Genomic DNA, 21,739 nt, shown 5'->3' with positions numbered 1-21,739 from the left:
TTAGGTTAAGTTAGGTTAGGTTGGGGTTGTCAGACAAAAGCCACCCCGATCAAAGTAGGGGGCGTTTGTCTGGGGGGCTTTTGTCTGGGTGGCTTTCGTCGGGGGGGGGGCTTATGTCAGACATCCATTTTCACTGTACTCTGAGTCTGTAATTTTAGATTAAGTTGCTACTTTTTACATTTCCATTGTATTACATTGATACTAGTGTCATTATACCGTGAGTTTAGATCAAGCTGTTATTTTTACATTGCTGTGATTTTAATCATTTTAGATGATAATGACACTAGTGAGACAGTGTCATTATACCGTGATTTTAGATCATACTCAATAAAAGATAACGGTGCAGTACAATTGTTTTATGTAACGGATTCCTAACCTAACCTAAAATAATATATATATATATATATATATATATATATATATATATATATATATATATATATATATATATATATATATATATATATATATATATATATATATATATATATATATATATATATGCAGAAACTTCATCACCATGAAGAATAGATGCACAATAACCACTGGAGAAAGGAAAGACAGCAGCAAGTACTTTCGTTTAATACATCCTCAGGCAGAGATGTATTTCTAATAAAAAAAAATATATATAAGTGAGTCACTGCAATATGTATTTTGTGTGTGTGTGTGTGTGTGTGTGGGGGCAAACTCAAAGGCACTGAATACACACTCTAACTACATACACTGTATATATATATATATATATATATATATATATATATATATATATATATATATATATATATATATATATATATATATATATATATATATATATATATATATATATATATATATATATATATATATATATATATATATATATATATATATATATTTTTTTTTTTTTTTTTTTTTTTTTTTTTTAAGGAATTTAGGAGTGCAACTTTATATATATATATATATATATATATATATATATATATATATATATATATATATATATATATATATATATATATATATATATATATATATATATATATATATATACTCTACTCTTAAATCACTACTGTAATGTGATAAAGGTGATTAATTTTTATCTCTTGTACCAAAATATGACGTTTATATTCAAATTATTGCTGTCTTGCAAGTTCCAGCAATGCAAATTATGTTCTCCCTAACTTTAGTCTGAGATATTATATAAGATAAAAACTGTAGCCTAAATCCTGGTTGGGCAGATGGGAAGGGAGGGAGGAATGTGGGGGGTGGAGCAGGAGGTGAGGTGATATGTTTGACAGTACTAAAGTTTTTATCTCTTGTGCAAATATATGACATTATATTCAAATTATTCACTGCCTTGCAAGGATTCCAGCAATGCAAATTATATTCTCTAACTTTAGTCTGTGATATTATATAAGATAAAAACTTAAAGCCTATGTATAACCACCAAACCCTTGCTGGAAGGGAGGGAGGGAGGAGTGACATTTTTGACAGTTAAGCTGAAGGACTAGTGAAGTATTTATTTGTTTATTTATGTCCTTTAGATTGAGTTTTTGTTTTTACTTGTAAAATGTCATAGAAGTGACCGGGGAAAATATAATTTACATTGCTGGAATTCTTATAATATAGTGATTTAATTGAATATAAACATCATATATTTTGCACAAGAGATAAAAATTTTAGTTCATAGTATATTTTAACAACGTAAAAATTTTTCAACTGTATCTTTGGGCAGATTTACATAAATTTCTGGGTGTCTTTTTCTTCTCAGCACCACGAGAACTCTCACTTTTATGTTTGCCAACCATTTTAAAGGGAATTACAAACGAAAATTTTGTCTGTACTGACATTGGGACTCGAAAATACGCAATTTCTTAAAATTTTGGTACGACTGAGGCAGGTCGTAAGTCGAGTAGGTCGTAAGTCAGGGAGGAGCTGTACATTACTTCAATGTTTGGCAATTATGGTTCTTTGCGACAATGTTCTCAAGGCTGGTTCGGGGAGTGAAGCTCTGCTCACTATGCTGAATATTATTTATCACTACGTGTCAAAGAATACATTATAAATCATACTGTAGTAGCCAAAAAATACACTGAGTGAAGCTCTGCAAATATCGCAATATCAAATTATTACAGTACATGAACCATCGATTTCAAAGCATAGCTTGTAGGACAAAACAGACTGCGAATTAGTGATGTCACACGGGGTGGAGTGGGGGGCATCAGGTTGTGTGAAGCGGGTGGGGCAGGTGGAGTGGAGATTATGACAGGGAGGAGGTTGTAGGTAATAAGACATGTTAGGTTAGTATAGGCACAGCTTCCATCACTAAAACACAATGGGTAGATTTAACACTGAGAATGTTACTAATCACGGGGGACACTGCTAAATTATATCAAACACTGAATATATTCTGGGGAGAGTGTTATGCTAATAACAATTTCCACATACCACAATGAGAAACATTTACTTGAGCTGTAATGATGATGCACGCGGACACTTTTCACGCTGTACTACTCGGGGTTCCTTACCGCACACGGTTAAACAAAACTCGAACTGAATTCAATGAAAAGAGAGGCGTGCCAGGTGTAATGGCTAAACGAGGGAGGGCATGGGTTTATGTTAAGTACGCTGCCGCCAGTGTAACAAAGCATTAATAAATATATATGGACGTTACTAGCTTGGCCGATTAGTTATTTACTCTTGGTATTATATTCGCAGGGAAAAACTCTTAAACACCAATTCTAAGTACAACTACAGTATTTATTATTCACTCAATGGCATGGACACCTTACTATATTGACGTTACTCGACAATGACTCTCGGACACAAACATGAAATGGATACATTTCCCACCGTAAGTAACTCACCCTTGGATTGCTCTGACAATCGGCCATTTTTTTAAACACTCGGGGCAGCAAACCCGAAGAGCAATCCCGAATGTCGGGTTACTGTTTGGTAACCCGTCAAATGGATTCGTCAAATTCGAATATCAATCCCGAACATTGGGTTACTATTTAGTAACCTGAACGCCGCAAGTCAAGAGGGTTGGTACGCCTTATCCAAGATAAATATAAACAAACCAGGTCGATCTGTATGCCAAAATTGAAGCAGAAACATGAGTTGTGGAGATAAAAGTTCGTCTGCAAGGGAGAAGGCAGTCACCACCACCAATTATGCCAGCGTCTGCACCAGCAGGAACACTTAGATCAACTGACCCAACATCAGGATCACCCATGCCACCAACAGCAGCATCAACATCCAGTGACAGGGAGAAGATAAGGAAGCAGGTGAACAAGAGGAATGAATGCTTTATTACCATTATTAAGGACAGTATACAAGAACTGAATGGTGCTATATTGGAGGCTTTAAAGGCCTTCACTAGTTTGTTCAATACATTATCAGCCCAATCTGTGAGTAATGTATTTAGTGCAAGCATAAGAGTTGTTGACTGGTGGCATATGTCAAGAGTGCAGCCATAAGTCCACCTTTGGCTGTGGGCAATCAAGTTAAATTATGGAGACTTTGCCATCAGTGTCATAATTGATAATGTATAAACTGTGAAAATTTTTCTATCTCTCTCTCTTTACTATTTTTTCTCAGGCACTTAATGGAGAATATGAAATATTTTTTATGTTCCAACATTTGTTTTGTTCTTTTGTGAAAACAAATACAGTTAACCCTCACTTTACGCGGTTAATGTAACCCGGAGGGTCCCGCGTAAAGTGAGAAACGCGTAAAGTGAATAACATAACAAATGGGATTAATTGAAATGGAGTCCGGGCCGATCCCCAAACTCCACTTTTTGACGACACACAACTATGTTGTAGTAAAAATATTATCTTAACTTTATGATGGTATGCACACACAATTAATAATTAAGAGAAATATCAATAATATTAGGTTTTTTAACACTTACATCAGTAGAAAAAATGGCTGGGCACACGGGGATGGGCGGTTGGTTCCGAGGCAGAGGGCAGATTATTGGCCCTCACCTGTGTCACTTGTATCAATTGTATCACTATCCACCACAGAGGCTTGCAGGGCCTCTTTGTCAAACTCCCCAAAGTCCATATAAGTCCATATCCTCACCATAATTATCACTATCACTGACTTGGGCCGGCTGTGGTGGGTGGCGGGTGAAGAACTGGTAATGTTTTGATGACTGGGCGACCTTGTGCGCACCATGTTGGGACAGCTTACACAACATGGCGGATGGTGGGAGGTTTGGATCCAAAAATGGCGCGGCTCGCCAGCCGCTCTCCGCGTAAAGGGGTACACGCACCGCAGAATGTGAGCATCCTGGGTTCCGGCAGGGCACCGCGTAAACGTGGAAACGCGGAATGTGGGACCGCGTAAAGTGAGGGTTAACTGTAGATTCTTTCAACTTAATTTGTGATATAATGTCAGATACAATAAACAGTACTGTGATACTGTGTATTGTACACTCATACTTATTGGAGAAATTTCATTGTCTTTTTTTTATCTCTGTTTACTGTTTTTTTTTGCACTTAATGGAGTTGTGAAATTATATTTTGCATGATCATACATTTGTTATGATTTTTTGTTCTTTTACTTCTTGTGACACCAAAATAGATTTGTAGTGGATTCCTCCCCTACAAGCGCCGTTTGTCCCTGAGTAGCCGGCCCTTTTCGAATTCCCCAACCGACACCTCCAGCGCCGCCTGACGGAGTGGGGGCCAACTATCAACCCACGCTTACCCCCGCCTTATAAGACCTCACCCCGCTGTGACCACCCTCTTTCTACCTACTGCCACCAGCAAGCAACACCTCCTCCTCCGCTCCAGCCTGGCGGCTCCCGCTCCCGCCGGCGACCTTGGCGTCCCTCCAGCCGCGTGCCCTCCTCCGGCACCCTCACCAACCAGCTCTCTCTACTCAACGCTTGTAACCATGCTGCCTACCCAGCAATAAGCTGCATTGTACATCCAATACAATATGTATACAGAGAGCACATTGTAAGTTTCCTTTCTCCATCCCATCCTGAGTGTGAACCAATATCTCATAACCCCACAGATTCAACATATTTTTTGCTAGAATTTCATATACTGTACAATATATTGTGATACTGTGTATTATATTCTCATTCTTACTTGGGAATTTTAATCATTCATTTATTTCACATGTCTTTTGTACTTTAATTACAATTTCAATGCAGATACAGTACAGTACTTCTAAAATCTTTCAAGAATGATAATTGCTATAACTGTATTTGCAATTTCAAACTAAGTATGATTGATATTCATTTCTATACAGAACTGTACAGGTACTGTGATAAATTTGGTTTTACTGTGTAATGACCACGGTCGTACACGTTAGTTAACGTAAAATCAGACGATTCATATTACGTTCAATAGCCCACACAACATGTAGCTATGCTTTCTTTATTTGAGTCCCCCATCTGAGAAGTCTGTTTTCTCATTGCTTCAGGACGCCTGAGTCCTACCTTTTCTCTCAATCTTAGAATGCACCCAAGACTTCATTATTCCTGAGTATAATGACAGAATTTGATATTGCAACTGTGGTTGCATATGTTGAGACAACTTTGATATGTCTGATTACAGTTGGAACATTCAAGATCCATGGTGAGTTATGTTGAAAGCTTCAACTGTCTTTATTGTTGGTAAAACTTGTCAAGTAAGTGAGTGTCAAGTCTGTCAGTATGAGTGGCATATCTTTATATCGTCCTTGGGGATAGCCATGAGTTTCCAAGTGCTACTGAAGTTAGATTATTTTGATGCCCAAACATCAGAGAATCTGATGCTTGTAGTGTAGTTAGTGTCAGTTGTCTATTTAAGAAAGTCATTAATCTCCTGAAAAGATTCTGTCAAACTCAAAATCTCCAAGACCTAACGGCTCTCTCCAAGAAGAATTACTTGGCTATGGTTTGTGGTTTCCTGTAAGTAGAGTTGTTAGTGCGTGTTTAACGTCCATTTCACTTCTTCCTGACAAACTCAATCTCTGATTAGATTATAACAATAGACATAAGAAATTCACCTGACCTGTGACACTGATTTTCATAGTTGAGTGTACAGCGACCAGGTTGAATATAATTTCTGTTGTTGGTGAGATTAGCCTTTCTGGTATGTATGCGTGGGCCGGAACTGCCCCAGGCTTACAAATATACGAATGCACAAGGAAGAATCACACGTTAGTGACTCTTTCTCATATCTGGAATAACTACCAAATCATCTCGGTATGAATACGTGCCCTCCAGACTGGCCATTATGTTATTTATGCAGCACTGAAATGTGGCAGGAGCATTAGCCATCCCAAAAGGCATAACCTTGTAGTGGCTCCTCTCCCCTACAACTCCCAACTGAGCTCCGGCCACGCGCCTACCAGCCAATCAGCGTACAGCCAACTACGCCGAGAGACTAGGTCTATGCAGAGGACGTAGGGGTACGATCGCTACGCTCACCCCAAATCCTGATCCTCGTAAAATGTATAAATACTGCCATGCCTGGCCAGGGAGATCATTCTACACTCGGCTACTGGACCAGCAACATCTCTCACGGCTCCTCACCACTCAGCTTCCTCAGAAACCTCCTCGCCCTACAGGACCTCTGAGCAAGTTTCTCCTTACCTAGTCACTCCTAAGCACTGCGCTGTACAACAATATATATACAGAAAGCGCATTGTGAGTTTCTATCCTACCTCATTCCTGAGTGTGAGATATCTACATGTACATACGTTTGTGTGCCCATACAAAGAGAATTGACAACTGGCCACATACAGTATGCTACAATTGGTGACCCCTGGAGCCATGAATACCACACTCCTTTCTGCTGCCTTACTACTGGAGCTGAGAAGATCGTCCTGCCTGCTGCCAGCCTAGGCCAACCGCCTTACCTGCACCACTACACAACGACACCATCTCACGACCGTAAGGTTTATAACGCATTAGTCTGTTCTCCCCACTGGCGGTGTGAGTGACCCACATCACAGCTGGAGAGCAACTATTGTGCGATATTCCAAACGTGGTTTGAGCTCTTTTGCCTATTCTCCTATTTTTCTTTTGTTTTTTTAGTTCTGGCCTAAGGACCTGCACCCTAAAAAGTGTATTCGTCCCGAAGTCCCCCCTGCAACTGTTCACCTCCCTCCCAGGAGATTGTGAACACAGAAGGGGGTCGGAACAAGCACCCATCCCTCATCCTTCCCTAACAGGTGTGACATACTCCCGCAAGAATGGACGGACGGATCTCTCTACCAACCTTCAACCACAACGTAGAGGACTGGTTAGTTCATGTCGAAGCAGCTCTCATCGGCTCTACAGCTACAGTTGGGCAGATGTACGGCGCCCTGCTCTGTTCCTTGCCCACTGAAGTCGCCACACAAGTCTCACAGACCATCTCCAACCCTCCAGAGAACAACAAATTCGCCACTCTGCGGGACGCCTTAAAAACGCATTACCAACGGACCCGCTCCAATCTCCTGCAGAACCTATCTTCTATCTCCCTTGGAAACTCAACTCCGGGATTTTTCTGGGAAGAGATGTGCAGGTTGAACTCCCGGTACACAGACAGACTTCCTGACTATCCTGCGCCAGCTTCACGCACAAAAGCTACCCACACAAGTACGCAACATCCTGTCCGCAGTAGATTACTCTACGACACCAGAACTGTATGCAATCGCGGTAGACAGAATTTTCAATGAGTGCGCTGCTGCGCCCCTTGCCACCACGGTCACACCAGTACCTACCACCGAACTTGTAAGCTGGGTCAACACCCCTCAGCCGAGCAATACCTCACAAGACATCAGGGACCTGTTGCAAACTTTGAATCGCAGGATGGACACCATTGAGCAGTTCTGCTCCTCCATACCCGTTGCTGTGCCAGTTCCTGACTCATGCACCACGCCCTACAAGTTCCGACGCACAGCAGCCAGCCCCCAGCACAACAAATATACCCTCTGCTGGTAGCACCTGACTTTCGGCCGCAATGCTCAAAATGTGAGCCCCATTGCACCTATTCGGGAAACGGCAACACCGGAGGCTGGTAGACGCCTCAGCCCCCGTTCCTTCAGGCGTCTCATTACTGCACGTCACCGACCGCACCTCCGGCAAGAAGTTCCTCATCGACACAAGTTTATCGGTCAGCCTCATCCCTCCCTCACTGCAAGACAAGTCAAAGCAACCCTCTTATGACCTGTTCGCTGCCAACGGTACCCCCATCGCCTCCTACGGCGTACGCACCCTCGCCTTAGACCTCGATCTGCCCAAGACTCTGCGTTGGTTATTCGTGATAGCAGACGTGTCTCAACCCATCCTTGGTTTCGACTTCCTCACCTTCCACAAGCTCGGCGTCAAACCAAGTCATCTATGCCTCATCCATGAGCCTACAGCACGCAAGATCCAGGGTTCTCGTGCCAGACACACCGACACTATCACCTGTCTTGCGCCTTCCAACGAGTTCTCCTCCCTGCTCGACGAATTCAAGGAGCTTTTCTCACCCCAAGTCTCTCTACCCCCACCACCTACATCGGGAATTTTCCACCACACCGAAACCAAAGGACCACCAGTCTTTTCACGCCCTCGCCGCCTGCGCCCTGAGCTCCTGAACACAGCCAAAGTAGAATTCAACGAACTACTGCAAGACGGCATCATTCGCCCTTCAAGGAGTCCCTGGGCATCGCCTCTTCACATGGTTCCTAAGCAAACACCCGGCGAGTGGAGGGTGTGTGGCGACTACAGAGCCCTGAATCTCGTCACCAAACCGGACAGGTACCCTATTCCGCATGTCCAGGACTTTCACCACAAACTTCATGGCCAGACAATCTTCTCGAAGATCGACTTGGAGCGTGCCTTCCACCAGATCCCAGTAGCACCTGCAGATACCCAGAAGACAGCCATCACCACTCCGTTTGGACTCTTCGAGTACACTTTCATGAGTTTTGGCCTACGCAATGCAGCACAGACTTTCCAGAGGTACATGGACCATATGCTTCACGACCTCGATTTTGTCACCGTCTACATTGACGACATCCTCGTCGCATCTTCGATGCCTGCCGAGCACCGCCACCACCTACAACTCCTTCTCCAACGCCTGCAGAACAACAACATGAAAGTTCATCCTGCTAAGTGCGTCTTTGGAACCTAGGCCATCGATTTCCTCGGTCACAGAGTCTCGCCCAGTGGCATACAACCCCTACCACAGAAGATAACTGCGATTAGGGAGTTCCCCAAACCTGAAACGGCGAAGAAACTCCGAGAATTCCTGGGTTTAGTCAACTACTACCACCGCTTCATTGACAAAGCTGCCACCGTCCTAGCCCCCCTACACGACCTTGTCAAGGGACGCCCAAAGAAGTCTCACAAGCCTCTTGTGTGGACTCAAGAGGCTGCTACGGCATTCACCACTATCAAACAGCACATTACACGCCTCACCCTCCTGGCCCACCCCGCACCTAACGCCCGGACCACTCTCACAACAGACACTTCTTCTACTGCAGTGGGCGCCGTCTTACAGCAGGAGATCAACGGAATTCTCACTCCCATTGCATTCTTCTCACAACGACTTCAACCACCACACCTCAAGTACAGCGCCTTTGATCGAGAACTCCTGGCCATATACCTGGCTGTCAAGCATTTCCAGCACTTCCTCGAGGCCCGTCAGTTCACCATCTTCACTGATCACAAGCCCCTCGTCCACGCCTTCGCTTCAGCTTCCCAGTCACATACACCTCGTGTCCTGCGCCACTTGGCTTACATCTCGGAGTTCTCCAGCGACGTCCAACACATTAAAGGCAGCCACAACGAGATCGCCGACGCCCTCTCTCGTTGTATATCTAACATTCTTCCCTCATCTCCACCCATTGAGTATGGGCAGCTAGCCGCGGCTCAAGAGAACGACGAAGACCTGGCAGCATACAAGACATCCCCCTCAGGCCTCACACTCCAAGAACTCCCTGTTCCTGGCACAAAGATAAAATTATGGTGCGACGTATCCTGTGGGCAGCCTAGATCGTTCGTGCCTCACATCCACCGCCGCGCTGTTTTCGACTGCATCCATGGTCTCAGCCACCCGGGTGTGCGGGCCTCCCAGCGCCTCCTCACGCAACGTGTCGTCTGGCCCGACACCAAGTCTGATACTAAGAAATGGGCTGCCCAGTGCCTGGCCTGCCAGTCCTCCAAAATATAACGTCACATACGGGCCCCCTTACAAACCTTCCCTATTCCCAAAGGACGTTTTCAAGTAGTACACCTCGACATCGTGGGACCTCTTCCATCATCCTGCGGTAGCACCTACATCTTCACCTGCATCGACCGTTTCACCAGGTGGACAGAAGCAATTCCCATGCCCAATGCTACAGCAGAGACTACTGTCCTCGCCTTCATGTCTGGTCGGGTTTCCCGTTTTGGCCCCCCCGCAACCATAATCACTGACCAAGGAGTCCAGTTTGAGTCACAACTCTGGCAGCACCTCCTACAGTTCCTCGGCACGTCTAGACAACGCACTACAGCATACCACCCTCAAGCCAACGGCATGGTAGAGCGTTTTCACCGGCAACTGAAGGATGCACTCAAGGCACAACACGACCCTTACAGCTGGACTGATGCGCTTCCCTTGGTGCTCCTCGGCATCCGTGCGTCACACAAGGAGGATATGGACTGTAGCCCAGCAGATCTTACACTAGGCGAGCCCCTTCGCCTACCCGGGGATTTCTCACTCCCTCCTGACCTCCACCAAACCACTCCTGCCGTTAATCACGACTTACTCCAAAAGCTACGACAAACAGTTTCTGCATTCAGAGCTACTGCTCCACGCCAGCCTCCTCGGCGCCCTGAAAACATCCCTCCTACACTACTCACAGTCGAGTATGTTTTCGTCAGGCATGATGCTCACCACAACCCATTACAACGCCCCTACGATGGACCCTTCCAGGTGGTTACCCGTTCAGCAAAGTTCCTGACGATTATCCGGAATGGCAGGCATGACACCGTCAGCATAGACCGAGTCAAACCACGCCTGCACCAGTCTACCCACAGTTACCACCGGCAGCAACACCACGCCCACGACAATTCTGGGCACCCTCTTTTCACCCTCAGATACCCCCTGGTCCTGTCCTGAACCCTACTGCTGTCATAGATCCTGCTCCTGCCATAGACCCTCCTCCTATCATAGATCCTCCCGCCATAGACCCTCCTCTTGTCATAGAACCTGCACCTGTCATAGAACCTGCTCCTATCATAGACCCTCCTCCTGTCATAGAACCTGCACCTATCATAGACCCCCCTCCTGTCATAGAACCTGCTCCTGCTATGGACCCTCCTCCTGACACAGCCCCTGCAGCAACAGGAGCACAACAACCATTGCTTGTACAACCTCCTCTAATCCCAAACCCTCTTTCTTCCCCTAATTCTCCCACAGGTTTTGTGTCACTAGACGGAGTTATCACACGTAGCGGCCGAGTTGTACGTACACCTGCCCGGTATGTGTTATGTGTGGGACACAACCCGGACAACATCCAGCCTCCCGCCGCGCCGGGAGAGGAGGGGGAGTGTTGTAGTGGCTCCTCTCCCCTACAACTCCCAACTGAGCTCTGGCAGCGCGCCTACCAGCCAATCAGCGTACAGCCAGCTACGCCGAGAGACTAGGTCTATGCAGAGGACGTAGGGGTACGATTGCCGACCTAGTCTCGACCTTCAACCTCTGGTTCAGGATCAGAGCGTTTCACACCTTACGCTTAAGCCGCTGTGATTGGTCCTCTCGCTATGCTCACCCCAAATCCTGATCCTCGTAAATTGTATAAATACGGCCATGCCTGGCCAGGGAGACTATTCTACACTCGGCTACTGGACCAGCAACATCTCTCACAGCTCCTCACCACTCAGCTTCCTCAGAAACCTCCTCACCCTACAGGACCTCTGAGCAAGTTTCTCCTTACCTAGTCACCCCTAAGCACTGCGCTGTACAACAATATATATACAGAAAGCACATTGTGAGTTTCTATCCTACCTCATTCCTGAGTGTGAGATATCTACATGTACGTACGTTTGTGTGCCCATACAAAGAGAATTGACAACTGGCCACGTACAGTACGCTACAACCTCATACTGAAAGTGTCAAAATGGTGTATACTGCCGGACTGGGGTCACTAATTCTAAGGGGGAATACTTAACGCTAATCTTAATTTCTAAGGGTCGCTGCCACCAGACCCCGTCTGGACAGTATGTAACTCGTTAGGTAGCGGGCAGAGTGGACTAGGCATTGGGTTAGGTTTTTCATTGATCAGATCGATATGGGGAAAGAAGGGTGAAACCATAACATGTCTTAATTAATTTATTCCTTATAAAGCATACTGGTAAAAAACATACAAATGAATTGGCCTTCCTCAGAAGAACAACGAAAATGTTGGTTACCCCGCTCGGCACCAGACGTCTTACATTAATGGCGTGTCATCCACATACTTATTGCATAACAATCTGTGACCTCCTTACCTCGGTCATTCCTTCTTACACTACCCCTTAACACATCAGACTGCTCCACCTGTATGGAATATAGCACCGTCGGTTATCATACATAGTAGCACCATCTCAACACACCTGTTACACTCCACACCTGCAGGTATGGGACTCCTTGTAATTTTTAGGTATACATAACAGGAACCTCGTTCGCACACCATCCTCGGTGGGTAAAGACGAGGGCTGCACCAAGAGACATACCAGTACTATTGATATGCCTGGTATTATAGGTCGCTCCAAGGGCCGTATTCCTAGTCATTACGACGATAATGACGATCACCATCATCATCACGATGCATCGTGTGTCGGGATGCAACCACCCGACGCTCAGTACCATATTGCTAGTCACTTACATGAGCCTTTAATTAGGAATATAGCGTGTGTAAACACAACACTTCGTTTCGTATGGCAGCACAAACGTTTCCCACGCGCGCTTGCCAAATGCATTATTTCACATAATTAGAAAGACGGTTTAGAGAGATATTTAGTTGTTATTTTATACCGGCACAATAATATATTGAAAAATATCTTCTTTTTTTTCAAATTGAACTTTAGTATCTGTTCTAAACAAATTACAGACAATTTTTTCATCTGTGTACTTGGCACCAATGTTTGCGCAGGTGTTATCAAACATGGAGAGGAGAGAACGTTCTGCAGCCCTGTCAGTAACCCTGCACATAGCACCTTTGCGCCTTATCGAGCAAAGGCCAGTCGTCGAGGACAGATCTACTAGTACTGTAACACAATAAATGACAGCAAAAGAAAGGCCTAGGATGAAATTACTGCCTCATTAAACGCCAGCAACCAAGATCAACTCCCTCTTACAGCCAAGCACCTCAAGAGGAGCTCCAACATAAAAAGGAGTAAGTATATGCTTATTTCTAAATTAAGTATTTAAAAATAAGGATTTTTGCCATTAGGTTACTAAATTGAGTAGGATTACAGTATTTAAGTGACGGGTCATGTGAGGAGTCATGTGAGTTAAAGTTAGGTTAAGTTAAAAATAGGTTAGGTTAAAATAGGTTAAGTTAGGTAAGGATAGGTTATTTTAAGTTAAAGTTAGGTTATTTCCATGTTTTGTGCCAGTTATTCACTGGCAATTATCCTAGAACCAAGCTATACAGCATATAAATCTATATGAAACATATTATTCTGCAGAGTTAGTGTACTTTCCATTAGTTGCCTGGCAATACACACTTAGCAAGCCAAATTATTCTGGCAAGATAGCTTCAAACAGGTCTATGCTCAGTTTCTGAAGGGTCACCTCGAAGAACTTATCAGAAGCACGAGTCCTTTTTACCAGCATATCATAGTAAATTTTAATGCAGATATGACTGTAGCCTAGTACTGTATAAAGCATTTACATTCTTCTGTTTCTTTCAGAACTAAAACCAGAGATATAGAAGAGCGGGTGGTGGTCCTCCAGAAAAACTATCATTAGCTTCAGAAGAAATCGCCACCCAGTGCTCGTGTCATGCGGAAGACTTCTGCAAGTGTACCTGAACTTCCTCACTCCCATAATCCTCTTGTTTTGCCTGTTCCAACACCAGGGCTATCAACTGTGTCTTCTGCACCATCTACTTCTGTTTTTCGACTTCTAATTTCACCCTCTGTTCCTGCCTCACCAATATAAATTGTACACAATGAAAAGAGAGCATGAGGAGGAACTGAAAGTGAAGGCCATAATATCAGCACATACACTCAAAGAAAGATAAAGTGAAACTGTAATTAGAGTGATTGAAAAGACGCTTGAAAAAATTAATAAATCTTTTGAATTGTTAGATACATGTTTAAGGAAAGCATCAACTGCATATGATGCCATGGCTAAAACTTATGAATGATGGTTGAGTAATAACATACAGTCATATGCAATGTTTATGATTTTACTATATACAGGGGTACTGTGATATATCGTAAAGTGGCATCTAGATTATAAATTTATTTTCTTATGTCTTACACCTTAAAATAATTTTATTTAAAGGAAATAAATCTACATTTCTTTATTTTGCCATTGTTTACAATTGCTGTCTTAAGTATGGCAGCTAAGATTTTTTTTTTTATGATATACAGGTATGCTGTGATTTTCAATAATTGCAATTCTTTTTACTGTGCTATAGACTAAAGTTCTTTTTTGGGGGGGGGGGTAGATTTATAATACAAGTTGTTATATGCAAAGTAATGGATATAGGAGATTTTTAGTTTATTAATTTTTATGCATTCACATATAATTTAATTTAAGAGAAAATTTGTCTCCGCATTTCTATTTTGTGCAAATATTGTACAAAGCATGGCAGTTCAGATTTTTTTTTATGTATATCTATAGTATAAGCTGTGATATTAATGAAATGCAGAGTCATGTATAGAAAAAATAATTTTTATTTTCTTAATTTTTGCACATTTAGAAAAAATAAATCTATATTTCTTTCCTTTGGTTTTCTTCATATTACCTCACAGGTGAATTATCATACATATTGAGGTAAGCTTCCTTATTAAAGACCTCAATGAAGTAAAAATTAGACAATTTAAGGCAACATAATTTAAGAATGAATGAAAAGGCTTTAATAAAGAAATAATATAGAACCACTGTTTTATTAAAATTTAATGACAAGAATCGTTCGCCACTTAAAGTAATGTATGGAACAAAGTAGTTACCTAACTAACTAAAGCTGTATTACTTCTTAATGCATGTCTTCTATGTCCAGTGGAAGTCCAGAAATCAAAGTAATATTATGTTGAACTGCACATGCAATTATAATATTTTTGGTAGTAGACAGCTTTGCTCTTACATGTTGTAAGACAGCAAATCTCCTCTTCCACACTCCAAATGTCCTTTCAATTGTAGTTCTTGTTTTAATATGAGATCTGTTATATTTCCTCTGCCTTTCATTAGCTGGATTATGGATTGGAGTGAGTAAGTATGGACGCAACGCATATTCACTATAACCAAGGAGAAAGCCTCGATAACCACCGGCCTGCAGACTGTCACAAAGTCTTGACGTTGTGAATATGCGGGAGATGATGTCTGATTTTTGTAAGCAGCTCCCTGGTGCTGTCCTAAGATGCTCTGTAGCACTGAATAAATTCCTTTTCATTATAATACTGAAAAGGATCTCGTCTTATATTAAATCGTCGCTTCCTCATATCATCAACTTGACTAAACATCCTTATTTCTTCGATGTCATCAAGGTGTTGTCTGTAGGTCTGCATGCTGTAAAATCAGAACATTATCATTTTATTTATAATTTCTTAATTTAAATTTTTTAATAAAATTTGTTTCTAGGACAACTGCCCCCTTGAAAATTGACCCACATTACCAGTGAATATCTGGCACAAAATATGGATCTAACCTATCTTTAACTTAAAAAAAAATAATAACCTAACCTAACTTAACCTAACCTCACTTTAACTTAATCTAATCGAATTTAAACTTCACCTAACTTAACATAACCTAACCTAACAAAATATTAAATATGACTGATCCACAATTTTTTCAATTAACCAATGTTTTTTATAGAAATCTGTAAGTGTTGCCGATTGAATACCATCATACAGATGGCAAAGTTAAAACTGATCTCTCATGTCAGTGCAGTGGGGGCCCCTGCCTTGCATTGTACACACACTTCAAATTGCATAGAAACTTCTTAAGAGCCAAACTACGTCAAGTTGATCAATTGTGCATCCAATGGGCTTTTTTTGTGACAACCAAGTTTAGTTAATTGTCACTCCCAAACTGTCTACTGTGCTGTGTGGTTTTCTGATATTGTTTAGAATATAGCTAAAAAATGTAGTTATACTTAGATGAATGAAAATATCATTTGTAAAAATTAAAAGTAAATAGATTTTTTTTTTAACCAAAGAGTGCAGTGTTGAGTGTATTATTAAAACTGTGATGTAGCCGAGTATTGCAGAATTTTAGAGCCAATTATTTGTATTGATAGTAAGCTGTACTTATTCTTTATTTTATTAGTGACAGTAAATATTTAAGTTAAAGAATAAAGAAAATGAAATCTTCTACTTACTTATGTCGGCATATTTCTGCCTGACACACAAGACACTGTAGATCGTACCCCATAGCTAATATCTTGTTGAAAATAAATATTAACGTTTATACTAAACTATATTACTGGGCCCAAAACTGTGATATTTTCCTTGCTAACTCAAGATAGAGTGAGCTCACTTGGCTTGCCCCATTCCGGAAAAAATAAGTGTATTTCGTGTTTCAGATGGTTGAAATTTTATTACTACTACGACAAAAATATTGTATGAATGAATAAAGATAAGAAACATACCTTAAATGATAACAGAAGTAATTGTTAATTGAAGATGAGGCTCACAGCACAGACAGCAGTCGTCATCGAAGTCGGAGCTGTGATGTCAACATTCCAATAATGTTTCAAGTTCATAACAGTGTTGTGAAAGTTCATTTATCCGTATTAACACTTCTTTTAATTGTTCTTATCAAAAAAATAATATAATTCGACGTAGACATCTGTAATATAAAGTACTGGAAGAACTTTCATAAAATATAATGATGGTTATTATTTGTCGTAAGGCAGCTATCGGGTGGGGGTAGCCACCCGATGTTGTTTCCAACATTTCAGGGATATGCGTATGGTTCCCTTCCGATACCTCGATTATCGGGATGACTATTAATAGACCAGCACGAACACTATCAATTGGCATTGTGCTTCGTAATGACTATCAATCCGGCCCCAAGTGACGACCGCGGAGTTTCTCACGGTCTCCTTATTTGTTACTACTCATTTGGGGTGGTGTGCTGGGAATCCACAGGTTCACAGTGGATTGACATAGCTGGGAGTAGTCACCACCTGGTGGGACGCTCACAGGGATAATGGCTGCCGCGCAGCAAGTCACTCCGACCGCATGGAACCTGAGGTGACGGTAGAACGGAGGGGACTGAGAAATAATGCCTGACGGGCGGTTATCACACACCCTAACACATTACTATTACACTTATGCATCCGGAAAAGCTTTAAACTGGAATAACTTCTATATAAGCCTTTTTTACAGGGCGGGATATAGCCCGATAGGACACTGACCTGAGGTGACGGTAGAACGAAGGGTACTGAGGGCAGTGCCCCGCCGCTCGTCACCGCGTAGGCCTACAGTTTCCAATCTTCAATTTTTACTTTTATTTCTTACGGTTCTCACCTGAACACTTTCCGGTATATTGTCACTCATGCCTTATAAACACATATTTTAATCCTAAATTACACACTGAGGTAAGGTTCTGGTTTGCTAGTTCGTGGGTAAATTCATTGGGTTTTAATATCAATGCGGCACACTCGAGGCGGGTACAGGACGCTCCCTAAAACAAAGGCCGAATGTTCATGGCGTGGGTCTATCCACTTCACTTAAAACTGTAATTAGGGATCCTCCTCTCACACATTGCACTATTTGAACACAGACATAAGATTCTCTGATCACTGTACATGTCGTGGGTATATGTCATGTGTGTATTAAGTTCACACCGATGCATACAAGATATTTCCTTTCAAGTATAGTCTCTGGGTCACTTCCAACACCTCACATAGTTCTGATACATTTATCCTTTTTCCAGATCATTGTTCTCATGTATTTTCATATATCTGTGGAAGGTATGTTAGCTACACGTTCACAGACGTAAATAGTGTGACCTTCAAACCATGATCCACACTTAGTCCTACAGTACACTAGCCCGGCTCAACTGGACTTTCCCAATCATCTTATGGATACCCTGAGTTCTCCATAATGCTATGTATTCATACAATTAACATTATATAACTGTACCTGGGTACAAAACAACACATGGTCTAGTAACATTGAGTAGATGAGTTATCCTTTATCAATGTTTCCCGTTTTCTGAGATTCTACAAGCGCGGTGGATTTGAATCTTATGTAGCGTAATATGAATTAAATGGGGGTTTTAGGAATGACAATGATGTGCGCAGTACAGGTGTACAGAAGGCTAACATTAATTTATCTCTCTTTGTTAACCCATTCTGAAAGTATTGTGGGGTACGAGATGTTTGGTTCACACTCAGGATGGGATGGAGAAAGGAAACTCACAATGTGCTCTCTATATACATGTTGTATTGGATGTACAATGCAGGTTGGTGCTGGGAAGGCAGCATGGTTACAAGCATTGCGTAGAGAGAGCTGGTTGGTGAGGGTGCTCAGAGGAGAACCAGCTTGTGGGTCGCCATGCTCGCCGGCGGGAGAGAGGGCCACCAGGCAGGAGCGGAGGAGGTGGTGTTACTTGAAGACTGGCTGTAGGTAGAAAGAGAGGTAGGTCACCACGAGGTCAGGTCTTATATAGCGGAGGTAGGCGTGGCTTAATAGTTGACCTCCGTCATGTAAAGCGGCGCTGGTTGACCTAGACCACGAGGCATACACTGGGCAATTCGCGGGGTCGGCTACTCAGTGACAAACAGCGTTTGTAGGGGAGGAATCCACTACAATACTCCCCCTTCCCTCCTGCCGGTGTAGGAGACTTGTTGTCTGCAGGGTTGCATGGCACATGTGAGGCAGAACGGGCGGTGCATGCCACTTGTGAGACATAACGGCGAGGGCGTGGATGAGCCGGCTGCTAGTGGAGACAACTGTCTAGAGTCTCTAGACACACGAGATCTGTGGGAGAAGAGAGGGAGAAAAGGGTGTGTGGAGGCGATGAATGTTGTGCTTCCCTCGCGACAGGTACAGAGACCTCAGATGCGCCTGCTGGGGTGTGTGGGCCTGGGTCAGGAGCAGGGGCTGCATTAGGAAGAGTGTCCATGACAGCAGCGGGGTGCATGACAGCAGCAGGGTCCACGACAGTAGCAGGGAGCAGGACAGTAGCAGGGGGTACCTGAGGGAGAAAAGAGGGGTGTGTGGGTCCGCACTCAGGCGCATGGGCTGCGTCGGGAGCAGGGGCTGCCAGGCAGGAGCGGAGGAGGGTCTGCATCAGGAGGAGGGTCCAGGACAGTGGCAGGGGGTACTGCTGGGCCGGGGGCGGCGTCTGAGGCAGTACGGGTGTGCTGGGGTCGGTAGGACGTGGTGCTTGGGGCAGGAAGAGGAGCTAGTGTCTGCTTAGAGAAGCAGTGCTGCTCTAGGGTGTCTAACCTGTGGTGTAGAGACAGTAGCTGTAGAGCCGATGAGAGCTGCCTCTATGTGGATAAGCCAGTCTTCCATGTTGCTTGAAGACTGGGAGAGTGATCGGTTTCTCCTCCATCCTGTGTGAGTGCAAATCTCCGGGGGTCACCATTTGTGGGGTACGAGATATTTGGTTCACACTCAGGATGGGATGGAGAAAGGAAGCTCACAATGTGCTCTCTGTACACATGTTGTATTGGATGTACAATGCAGCTTGGTGCTGGGAAGGCAGCATGGTTACAAGCGTTGAGTAGAGAGAGCTGGTTGGTGAGGGTGCTCAGAGGAGGACCAGCTTGTGGGTCGCCATGCTCGCCGGCGGGAGCGAGGGCCGCCAGGCAGGAGCGGAGGAGGTGGTGTTACTTGAAGACTGGCTGTAGGTAGAAAGAGAGATAGGTCACCACGAGGTCAGGTCTTATATAGCGGAGGTAGGCGTGGCTTAATAGTTGACCTCCGTCATGTAAGGCGGCGCTGGTTGACCTAGACCACGAGGCATACACTGGGGAATTCGCGGAGTCGGCTACTCAGCGACAAACAGCGTTTGTAGGGGAGGAATCCATTACAGTATCCTTTCTGTAGGTCGATCTCAGTCACATACTTTGCTCGGCCTACTGTGTCAACCAGATCGTCAATAAACGGGGGAGGATAAGAGTCTCACAGTTAAAGAATTTAATTTTCGATAATTTATACAATACCTAGTTCCACCGCCTTCTTTTGGGACTACTAAACCTTGCTGCAACAGGTAGTCAACTTCTTCCTTTATTTTGCCCCTCTTCTCTGGAATGAGCCAGTAAGGAGTATGTCGTATAGGGCAGGAATTGGCATGAAGTTCCACATCATCGAGAACATTACGACAGCTACCTAGACCAACCTTACATACGCCAGGACTATCTTTCAATATTTCTGTAACATTCACCTGCTCTTGAGGTGTAATATTTCGTAAATACTCTTTAAAATTATGAAGAATAAATGAGTTTTCTTTCCTACTTTCTACAATAGGACTTTTCTCCTCAACCAAATCTATGTCCTCGGCAGAGAACACTTGGTATACAGTACTGTACTTACTGTTGGGATAGCCTTCCCGTTCTTCGGTCAACTTGAAGTCCTGGTCATCCTTTGGCTGTGAGATTCTGCATGCTACTGTAAGGGCGGAGGCAACACGTTGCCACCATTGTAAGGGTGGCGACTCTACTACTACTGAACCACCGAGGCCACCCTTAAAGACAGGGATTTTCTTCCTCCCTTACTTATCTCATACTTCTCTCTGTCTTAGTTCCTTCATTGGTTCTGTCTACATATTTCAGTTCATGGTTACTTCATAACTTCAGTTCTTTTGGTAGCATGGCAAGGGTAGGCACATGGGTACTGTTATTCTGGTATCAAGGTCACTTGGACAGAATAACGGTAGATACTGGGATGAAATGAATACCCCTACTATACTCTAAGAAATGGTTTATTAATATGAAATTAAAGTAGGGAAAAAGATGTCATTAACATACAATTCCAAGGTTCAGACCTTGGCTTAACTCAACTGCAATTCACTTAGATACTGTATTATTACTTCTCACAACCTTACTGGTGTTACATTGCATTACATACAGCTCCAAGGATCAACTCCTTGGCTTCTCTGCTGCAACTCCAATCAGATATTCTCGCTTCTTACAACATTACTGGTGTTACATGGCATTACATACAGCTCCAAGAATCAACTCCTTGGCTTCTCTGCTGCAACTCCAATCAGATATTCTCGCTTCTTACAACATTACTGGTGTTACATGGCATTACATACAGCTCCAAGGATCAACTCCTTGGCTTCTCTGGCGCAACTCCAATCAGATATTCTTACTATTTCTTACAACACTGCTGGTGGTACATTACATTACATACAGTTATAAGACAAACTTACATATGGTACCTTTACAGACTGTTGTTAGTACATATGAGATGCACTCACAACACACAACACGATATTACTGATACCAACAAATTACATGGGTTCACTACCCAACATGGGATAATTAAATTTCAGATAATTATCCCCAATCATATACAACAAACACTGTGGACCATATAACTTCCAGAAGTGTCCCAGGGTAGGACACTGGCGTCTCACAACTGACGACCGCTGTTATGGTCGGGTGTAGTCGGACA

At 43.2% G+C, this 21,739-nt stretch overlaps 1 protein-coding gene and 2 long non-coding RNA genes across 4 annotated transcripts in view; 2 read left to right on the top strand and 1 right to left on the bottom strand.

Moving 5' to 3' along the window:
* The window catches only part of LOC121867227 (uridine-cytidine kinase-like 1), a gene marked incomplete at its 5' end in the record, with an annotated part of 107,912 nt that extends 102,968 nt beyond the window's left edge, over nucleotides 1–4,944 (top strand). Inside the window, 1 exon segment of one of the 2 annotated variants that reach the window (XM_042367075.1) lies at nucleotides 4,576–4,944. In XM_042367075.1, coding sequence (XP_042223009.1) covers nucleotides 4,576–4,668 — 93 coding nt within the window. 2 annotated transcript variants of the gene reach the window in all.
* Nucleotides 4,945–12,706: 7,762 nt separating this feature from the next.
* LOC121867226 lies at nucleotides 12,707–14,464 on the top strand. The gene is made up of 2 exons (XR_006089101.1): nucleotides 12,707–13,323; nucleotides 13,844–14,464. It is a non-coding gene; the product is annotated as an uncharacterized LOC121867226 (long non-coding RNA).
* A 569-nt stretch (nucleotides 14,465–15,033) lies between these two features.
* LOC121867225 lies at nucleotides 15,034–16,814 on the bottom strand. Its single transcript, XR_006089100.1, has 2 exons — nucleotides 16,750–16,814; nucleotides 15,034–15,668 (listed from the first exon to the last, which is right to left on the bottom strand). It is a non-coding gene; the product is annotated as an uncharacterized LOC121867225 (long non-coding RNA).
* Between the last annotated feature and the right edge of the window lie 4,925 nt (nucleotides 16,815–21,739).

This window comes from Homarus americanus, unplaced genomic scaffold (assembly GCF_018991925.1).
Source record: "Homarus americanus isolate GMGI-L3 unplaced genomic scaffold, GMGI_Hamer_2.0 scaffold6317, whole genome shotgun sequence".
Lineage (NCBI taxonomy): Eukaryota > Metazoa > Arthropoda > Malacostraca > Decapoda > Nephropidae > Homarus > Homarus americanus.
The sequence above is the reverse complement of the archived record's forward strand: the minus strand, read 5'-3'. Positions and strand labels throughout refer to the sequence as shown.